At 36.7% G+C, this 9,862-nt stretch overlaps 1 protein-coding gene across 1 annotated transcript; it reads left to right on the plus strand.

Moving 5' to 3' along the window:
• The first annotated feature begins 3,972 nt into the window (after window positions 1-3,972).
• LOC104228288 (cuscuta receptor 1-like) lies at window positions 3,973-5,839 on the plus strand. Its single transcript, XM_070163517.1, has 2 exons — window positions 3,973-4,758; window positions 5,169-5,839. The coding sequence occupies exons 1-2, from the start codon at window positions 4,057-4,059 to the stop codon at window positions 5,826-5,828; spliced, it is 1,362 nt and encodes a 453-aa protein (XP_070019618.1). The 5' UTR covers window positions 3,973-4,056; the 3' UTR covers window positions 5,829-5,839.
• Window positions 5,840-9,862: the final 4,023 nt, after the last annotated feature.

Below are 9,862 nucleotides of genomic sequence, written 5' to 3' on the forward strand. Positions count from 1 at the left end.
ATTTGTATTTGACCTTGTAAACCCATTTATATGGTAATGCTCTTTTCCCTGTAGGCAAAGGTACAATATCCCAGGTCTTGTTTAACTCAAGGGCCTCAAATTCCTTAGCCATTGCCTCTTGCCAACCAGGGTGAAGGGCTGCTTGAGAATAGGATGTAGGTTCAATGATATAAGACATAGAGTTAAGCATAGACTGGTTTGTGAGAGAGAGCGCAGAAAAGGGAAGAATAGTTAATAAAATTGGAGTAGAAAAACATGATGCAGTCAAGTTAGTAAGAAAGACAGAATTGCAAACATAATCCTGTAGATAGGCAGGAGTTTTGTGTGTTCTGGAAGATTTCCTAATTTCTTGAATGCTAGGGACAATTGGTTGAGAGTGTGAGGATTGATTGGGTGAATGCATAAGAGAGAAATCAGTATTGGTAGGAAAGATTGGTGAATTATCTGTAGGAGAACAAGGCTGAAAATGCTGTGAGACTGGACTGTTAGGTGTACTGACTATGGGATAAGAAGACTGAGGTGTAGGTGAATGTGCTACCACAGGACAATCTGAAGGTTAGATTCCCTAGGGAAGACAACCTGTTTATTTGTGTTAAGAGGAAAAGGGAAAATAGATTCATGAAATTTGACATCCCTAGACACAAAAATCTTCATGGTTAGGAGATTTAACGGTTTATACCCCTTTTTTCCAATAGGATATCCTAGGAAAATACAAGGGACAGCCTTTGGGTCAAGTTTGGTTCTGTGTGGTGATGAAGTACAATCATAGACTAAACAACCAAAAACTTTAATGGAATGATAAGAAGGAGGCATACCAAACAAAAGTTCATAAGGAGTTTTAAACTTAAGAACCTTGGAAGGAAATCTATTTATGAGATATGTAGCTGTGAGTAGACATTCTTCCCAGTAAGAAATAGGGAGTTTGGACTGAAACAATAGGGCCCTGCAAGTTTCTAGAAGGTGCATATGTTTCCTCTCAACAATACCATTTTGTTGAGGAGAGTAAACACAACTAGTTTGATATATTATCCCCTTAGAAGCAAGAAAAAATGAGGACTCCATACTCCCTCCAAGCTCTAGGGCATTGTCTGATCTTATTACCTTAACTTTCCTGTCAAATTGCCTTTTAACCATAGCTAAAAATTGCTTTAGGACAGTGAATGCATTGGATTTTGTACTAAGTAAATAGGTCCAAGTCCCTTTACTGTAATCATCAACTATGGTCAAAAAGTATCTATAACCATCATGAGTAGGCTTTTTATAGGGTCCCCAAATATCTATGTGAATTAGCTCAAAGATATCTTTTGTGGACATTGAACTGGACGGGAAAGGTAATTTAACTTGTCTTGCTCTTGCACAAATGTCACAATGATCAAGTAAAGTAGATGAAGATGAACAATAGATAGTAGAAATATTTTTCATATTGATAAGGGGTAAATGCCCCAAACGATTGTGCCAAAGAGTTACATCACTTGAGATATCTGCTGAACAAGAAACTGAAAATAAACATTGATTACTAGTCCTACTACAACTTGAACTAGATGGACAGAAGTCCTTCATTCTATATAAAGATTGACTGCTAGACCTATTGTAACTTGAAAGAAATGGACTAGAGTCCTTGATTCTGCTTAATAGACTGGCACTAGGCTTGATAGAGTGAAGTAAATATATCCCCTTCCTTAGTTTACCAAGAACCACTGGCCTCTTCATTGAAGGGGCCTGCAAAATTGCACCAAAAGCAGAGAAAATGAGAAGAGAATCAGCTTGCTGACAGAATCTATGAACTGACAATATGTTATACCTGAAACTAGGAAGAAACAACACATTTTTCATAATAAAATTTGACATGATGTACACACTTCCAGCCTGAGTGACTCTGACTCTTTGTGAATTAGGAAGGTTAACATAAACAGGTTTAGGAAGTGTTTTCACATTGAATAAAAGACTAAAATCACATGTCATGTGTTCAGAGGCACCAGAATGTAAGATCCACATAACAAAATTTAAAGTATTATAGAAAAGATGTTTAGGTATACCAGCATAGTTGGCAGTGACATTGACCTCAGAATTCATATCTCCCTGAGATCCAGACTTAACCTGTTGTAGAAGTTGACACAAGTTATTGTACTGTTCTTGAGTGATGGCCCTTTCTGTGGCATTAAAAGTCTGATTTCCACCATCTTCAGCTGCGAGAGCTGCATTAGCATGTGTACCAGCACTTTGAAACCTCTTGTTTTTGGTAAATTTGAAATAAGCCGGAAAACCAATTATCCTATAACATTTTTCAGCAGTGGTCCTGGCTTCTTACAATATGAGCATATAAGATTGTTTTTCTTTCCTTCATAGTTTCCCTTTTTCTTAGAACTTCCAAGCTTCTGACCTCCATATTGTTGTCTTGCAGCCATGAAAGCAGATTCAACAGGGTGTGAGCCATATGTATCTCCCTTTGTTTTTCATATTGAATTAATAGGGAGTAAGCATGATTGATGCTGGGCAGAGGTGAAGCCATCAGAATATTGCTTTTTACACCTGAATAGGCCTCATTCAGCCCCATGAGGAACTGGATGAGTCTGCCATCTTGATGAGATTTCAGAGATCTACTCTTCCCTCCACAAGAGCAATCACAACTACAGTGAACACAGGTATCTAAGCTGTCAAGCTCATCCCAAATTCTTTTCACTTTTGTATAATAACCAGCTATGTCTGAACTTCCTTGAACTGTGTCACTAAGCTCCTTTTGCAGCTGATAAAGCAAAGCTCCATTGCTTTGCCCAAATCTGTCCTCAAGCTCCTTCCAAATTTCTCTTGCTGTTTTGGAGTAGAGGACACTTTCAGCAATTTCCTTGGAAAGTGAATTAAGAAGCCATGATATCACCATGTCATTACAACGGCTCCAAAGTTTGGGGGAAGTTGTAGATACTGCAGGGACTGATATGGTTCCATCTATGAACCCCAATTTGTTCTTAGATGATAGAGCTATGAGAACAGCCCTGCGCCATCCTCCATAACTCCTTCCATCAAAAATATAATTGACAAGAATCATCCCCGGGGAATCAGATGGATAAAGGTAAAATGGGTGTGAAGAGTCATGAGTGAGAGTGATCTGAGGTGGGGTTTGAACACTGGATGCAGTGTCGTCCACTACTCCAGGTGAAAGAGTTTGATTATCAACAGCCATTGAAGAGTTTCAACTTAAGCTTTAGAGGAGGAGGAGGGGAAGAAGAAGAAGAAGAAGAAGAAGTAGATCGAGTACCTTACTGCTCTGATACCATATTGGAATAAGAACTGAAAAATGTATAAAATTTCTTCTCTGTATATTTCATTGAAAGACTGTACATCTATATATACAAAGCAAAAGGAATAAAATCTGTTATTCACACCTACAGGTGTCCTACCTCTATTGCTTAGCTCATAACTAACTAAAAGAATCCAAAGAATTTTACAAATAAATTATTTCTATGCAAACAGTATCACTGATTTTATCTGAATAGGGGAGCTCCTAGATATAGCTGACTGTGCTTGGTCACGTGTGCAGCATGTGCAAAGAATCAATGGACCAGATTAAATCATTGTAATAACACTTGATGAATGACCCTGATTAACTTGACCCACTAGAGATAAAATGGTCTGATCTCCTTTGTTTGTATCGACATTTTGTTTCAAATTCTCATTCTTCACTTCATCTGTAGACTTCGTGAAGCTGGTTCCAACATAGTCGGGCCGTCTGTTTGTTCCCTTTTCTTTGCTAAGTGGGGCTTTCAAGCTAAAGAGGCGGGTGGTTAGTTTTTTTAATCAGAGAAGGCTGGTTGAAGTAAAAGCAGAGAGAATTGGTTAGGTCGGATAAATGGGTCAAGTTATCTGACTTACCCAAGTACTCACATCACTTGAGTACTTGGATATTTCAGTTAACCAATTTGAAGTTCCACTGTCATTCAAACAGTTTGCCATCCATTCAAAACTGACATACTTAGATGTTGTCTCTAATACAATAACTACAGACACCGAATTTCAGAATTGGATCCCAAATTTTCAGTTGCAGCGTTTTGCTATTCAGGGATGTATAAACCTTCAGAAATTCCTTCTTTCCTTCACTACCAGTATGACTTAAGAATTCTTGCTATTGATAGAAATCAATTGCCAGGAAACTTTCCAACTTGGTTGTTAGAGAATAACACCAGACTTGGAGGACTTTGTGCTAGAGATAATGCTTTAATTGGACCGTTGGAGTTGCCATCAACTTCTCTTCCCCATCTACATACTATTGATGTTTCTAATAACAAACTAAATGGACATATTTCAACAAACGTAAGTTCAGCCTTCCCAAACCTTACTATTCTGAACATATCACAAAATTTGTTGGAAGGCCCTATAAATTCCAAGGTTAGCGGCATTCATTTACGAATTCTAGACCTATCTCAAAATTTCTTGTCGGGAGGAGTTCCTAGTGATCTGACTAGTTCTCCAACATTGTTCTACCTTCGGCTGTCAAACAACAGGTTGAAAGGGCAAATATTTTTGAAGGATTTCAGATCAGGTACACTATCTTTTTTGTATTTGAATGGCAATAACTTTGAGGGACCACTACCTAGTAACATTTTTCTTAGAGCCTTTATTGTACTGGATGCTAGCAACAATAATTTCTCTGGAGAGATTCCAAAATGGATTAGAGATAATTCAAGAATCTTACAACTTGATTTTTCCAAAAATCAACTTGAAGGCTCGATTCCAGTTGAAATTTGCAATTTGAAGAGCATTAAGGTCTTAGCTATGTAGAAAATAGACTTTCAGGCACTATTCCTTCTTGTGTGAGTAGTTTGCCCCTTGAACACATCCATCTACACAAAAATCAATTGGATGGTGGACTTGAATATGCACTTTCCAACATTTCTTCTCTGATTACATTAGATCTTGGCTACAATAGTTTTACAGGAAGTATCCCACACACCATAGGCTCGCTTTCCAATCTGAAATTCCTTCTCCTCAACCATAACCAATTGGAAGGAAATATCCCAGCTCAGATTTGTTTGTTGAACAAGTTGTCCATCATGAATTTGTCTTTTAATAAGATTTATAGTCCACTCCTTCATTGTTTGGGTAACTTAAAACAAGCGGAAAATGATGAAAAAACAATTAGGAGTTTCTATTTTGAGACGTCTTCCAAGCAATAGTGGATACGGTTCTTGTCCTGGATAAGTTCGACAAGGCACTACCACATTACTCATGGACTACCAAGTGACTTCAATTACATCGATGTGGACACTCGGGTGCGATTTTCAACAAAAAGAAACTCATATAATTATAAAGGAAGCATTCTAAAATACATGTCAGGTATTGATCTATCAAGTAATAGATTAACTGGTGAAATTCCCATTGAGCTGGGGAATTTGAGCAAAATACATGCGTTGAATCTATCACACAACCATCTCATTGGAAGAATTCCAGAAAGTTTCTCATACTTACATGAAGTTGAGAGTTTAGATCTTTCCTACAACAGCTTGAATGAGAGTATCCCTGTTGGTCTACTTGAGCTACATCCTTTGGCGGTGTTCAGCGTGGCATACAATAACTTATCTAGTAGAGTACCAGACTTTAAAGGTCAATTCGGAACATTCGACAAAAGCAGCTATGAATCTGACTTGGATTCTATGGAAAGTTTCTACGTCGGCTTTGGCATGTCTTATGGAGCAATCTTGCTGGGATTAGCTGCAGCACTCTGCTTCAATCCTTATTGGAGAAGAGCATGGTTTAGGCTTGTTGGGGCATTGATGCTCACTTCTTACAATTTTCTCTTAGACAATGTTGTTAGCCCTTTCAAGAATTGTTGGTGAAGGAACCTTGGTAATTGTTATTCTACATCATTTTCTATGTTGCTACTTTCTTTATCATCCTCAACGAATGGATATATTTCAGATATTTCTTTTCTCTTATTTCTGTCGTTCCGCATTTTGGTTACATAATAGGGTATCATAATTCATAAGAGTGAAATAAACGGAAGGAACAAAGCCGAGGCTTTGAAACTTCTTGACTTTTAAAAGTAGGCTTTATACCGACACTTCAACCGAGAGTGAGAAATCAACTTTCTGAATTTTTAAGATAATTTCATAAGCAATTCTTGAACTTACCTCCTATTACCACATTTGAATGAGATAAATTATCATCAATCGATTTTATATATACTATGGAAGTTGGAGGAAGGCAGTGATGACTTTCACTTGTTTTAAGCTTAAAAGTTTAAATTAAATGCCCTTTATTGAACATAAAAGTTTCTTCTCTCCATAATGAAAATCCGATTATATAGTAAGATATATTAATTCAGTATTTTTCTTTTTTGATTTATTTACGTGTTTGATTAATATTAAAAAGTATTTATAAGCTAAAATTAGTCAAAAACCATCAAATGATCAGCCTATGAGCAATTTTGGTTTGATCAAACCTTTTATTATTCTATCAGTAATATCTTTTGTATTTTTTAAAATATCCTGTGCAAATCAAAATTTCTAGCTCTCTCTTTATTCCATGTTTGTCATTCGTTTTATAAAAATTTGTAAAAGCACTTTTAAATTTACTTTTTTGTATAAATTATATATCAATTAGTTTAATATTTTTTCCAAACACAATCACTACTCATTATCATTTTTGGGGTTTGAAGAATGTGGTTCTGCATCTTCTAACTTGAGGCTGCTAAGGTGGAGCATATAGAAAACATCTATATTGATGCATATACATCCAAGTAAGAAATTAGGATTCAAATCCTAGTTGAAATAAAATGTACTAGAAAAGATCTGTGTTAGATTTGAGGCCTATTAGTCCTTTCCGCCAAAGTTAAGGACTTAAGAATTAAGATATATAGCTCAAATAGAGTGAAATCGGAGAAACTACCCACACTGGGTCAAAGAATATTATTTTAGGGTAGAAGTTACTCACTGTGTGGGAGATTATTAGTTTGGTCTTGTATGTGTTGGAACTTAGGCCAACACCATGAAATGACTTGATTAATGTCTAAATAATTATGTTCATTGCAAAGGCAAAATACGAGAACTTTATTGTAACATAGAAGACTTAACCCAAATAGTCGTTCATCCAAATATTAAAAACTAAAAATAGTCAGTGAATATATAATATATGTATAATCTGTGTCTAACCGTATATAATTGAACATAAAGTGATTTTCGAAGTCGACAAACCTTCCACGGACTCGTAACTTAAAATCTAAGAAGCAATTATATATATATATATATATATATATATATATATATATATATATATATATATATATATATATATATATATATATATATATATATATTCTCGAAGGTTACCGTGTAAAAAAGTATTATGCACGTCCATTTGATGCAATTTCTAGTTCTTCGCTGCTGCCACTGCTAAGAAAACCCGCACAGTCACCATCTTGGTCACCGTCGCAAATGTCTATGTGTAATCGTTTCCTTCTTCTTCTTTTTTGGTAATTTATTCCTTCTACATGATGATTTCCGAATATGACCAGACGGGCTTTATATCATTTTATTGTACCGTCGGAGTTGTATTTCACCTTGTAGACCCACCTACAACCTAGAGCATTTTTCTCGAAAGGAAAATCAGTTAACACCCATGTCTTATTTTTTTTAATGCTTGTATTTCGTGTGTCATTGCCGCCCTCTAACGTCCATCTTTTACGGCTTCAGAGAAGGTTGCTGGTTCCTGTTCCATAGAGATAGCTGCAAGAAAATTTTGATGTCGTGCAGAAAATCTATCACAATTCACATAATGTACTATAGGATAGGGCGTGCTTAAGTGGTGCGATGAAGTGGATGACGAACTAAATGGACTCAATTTTTGGATCGCATTAGTAACATAGTCATACAACATATTGATTGTTGTTTCTATCTGTCGACGCCCCCTTTTTCTAAGAGTCAAAATCGGGTATATGACATTTGGGAGGACAACTCTATTCCCTTTCGAGAATTGGGTTTAGAAGTTGAAGAGTCGCCACCTAATGATTATAGTTCATTAGGACACTTTAAGAAAGAATTGAGATGAAGAACCAGAGGTTGGGTAAGGGTTAGAAATTATCTCGAGGGGAAGGTGTTAGGCACCCCTCAAGATCCACTGGTGTGGTTCCCGGCCATGCTACAATTGTGACTTTAAGCAGACAAGTAGAAAAGAAAAGGATTTTTCACATAGTTTTGCAAACAAGTTTAAGAGTTGAAGGAGTAGAGAGTTTGGAAAATTAATTTAAAAGAAAACTTAAAAATTAACAAGTAAAGGGGAGAGGGGTCCTAGGTTTACAAATAATATGGATCACATCAATGCAATATCCAGCAATCACTCCTCAGAAGAGGGGTCGCACGTGATATTAGCGCACCGGTCATCATATCCATATTTTACCCACCCACCCCGTTAAGGTATTAAAGCGCGGAAAGTTTCGTTGCTTATTGCATGCTAGTACCCGTCCCAATCCTATCAGTTCCGGAGGCATTTAGGACTACTAATCCTAAAGGGAAAGGGATTTGGGGCCTTTTGAGATCTTTCAAAGGACAAAACACTAGGCGTCAATCAAAACACATAATGCAAGTAAAAGGGGAAGCAGATAAGCAAGTAAGGCTCAAGTAAACCTCCTTAAGTCAGATAAGCCATAGAGTTTAGCATGTCTTGCATGTACTGGTTTGGTTTTTAAAATTAAAGCGATAAGCGGACTGGTTCAACACATACTTTTAGACAGGAAGTCCGCATTAGGCTCGCTCGAATGCAGTTCTTAAGGACTAGTCTACTTTCAGCTATGTGTTGGATAGAACTAACGATTTTGAAAAGCGAACTGGTTATGAAGAGTTACCAGTTTTTTATCAGAGTGAAACGAGTTTCAGAAAAAGAATGTACTGTTTTGAAAAAGATTTAAAAGAAAAGAAAGGAGCTTCAGAAGACATGCAGACTAGTTGAAAAAAAGAGTTTCATGAACCTTATCAGAAAAAAGTGAGTTTCAGAAAATGGCAGTTTGGTTTAGAAAATGTTTGTTAACTTACGAGGTTCAAAAAATCACAGAAGACTGCCAGTTTTACCAAAGTATATATTAATTTAAACGGTTGGTGCTATTTTGAACAAATGAGACAATTCCGACTCGAAGTTCCTATAGGCATGCTTTCTATACGTTAACTGATTTTAACACTTTTTAACAAGAGTCTTACAAACATGGTATCTATATGCAACTTTATAATTAAGCCTACAATTTGCTTAATGGTATCATTATGTGCAGAAATGTAAACCCCTATGAGCACAATATCTATATGCATAGTTGTAGAAAGTTTAGAAGTTAAATCCTATAGGCATGGTCTCTACGTGTGAAATTGCGCAGTGGAGAAATTAAACCTATAGACATGATTTTTACCCTTTTGTGCATGAAAAGTAACCCCCTCCCCTTTTCACTAAAATCCCATTAGTTTATACAAATTATTACAGACCAGTAAAAAATAAGATAGAAATAAAAAATACATCAGATATTATAGCTACATCCGAGCAGCCTAATTCAGACTTAGTATCTAACAATATGAGATTGAACCACTTTCGAGATCCAGATTTCCAAAGCCTTCTCTTATCTAGAGTGTTTCAGAGATCCAAGGAGTTTCAGGAACTCCAGGCAGTGCTTACACCCAAGATGTTAATTAGAAAGAGTTACAGTCCAGTGTGGAAGAGCCAGCCCTCAGGTGTCCAAGTTTAGAGGGAGCTCATGGATCCCAAAGCAAGGCTCACAAGAGAGGGGCAGAACTTAGGTTCTAAGAATGAGTGTAAGTGCAAGAGAGGGGGTTGGGGAATGCCATGGCAGGCTGGTGGTCATGCCTAGCCACAAGGTAGGCTGGCACACCCCTGACCA

Source organism: Nicotiana sylvestris, chromosome 12 (genome assembly GCF_000393655.2).
Source record: "Nicotiana sylvestris chromosome 12, ASM39365v2, whole genome shotgun sequence".
NCBI lineage: Eukaryota > Viridiplantae > Streptophyta > Magnoliopsida > Solanales > Solanaceae > Nicotiana > Nicotiana sylvestris.

What these genes read in the sequence shown, in the direction of transcription:
- LOC104228288 (XM_070163517.1), top strand. Translation starts at nt 4,057, where the DNA reads ATGTATAAACCTTCAGAAATTCCTTCTTTCCTTCACTACCAGTATGAC. An exon ending in GCAATTTGAAGAGCATTAAG is followed by an intron (nt 4,759 to 5,168) that starts GTCTTAGCTATG and finishes TCCAAGCAATAG; the next exon opens with TGGATACGGTTCTTGTCCTG.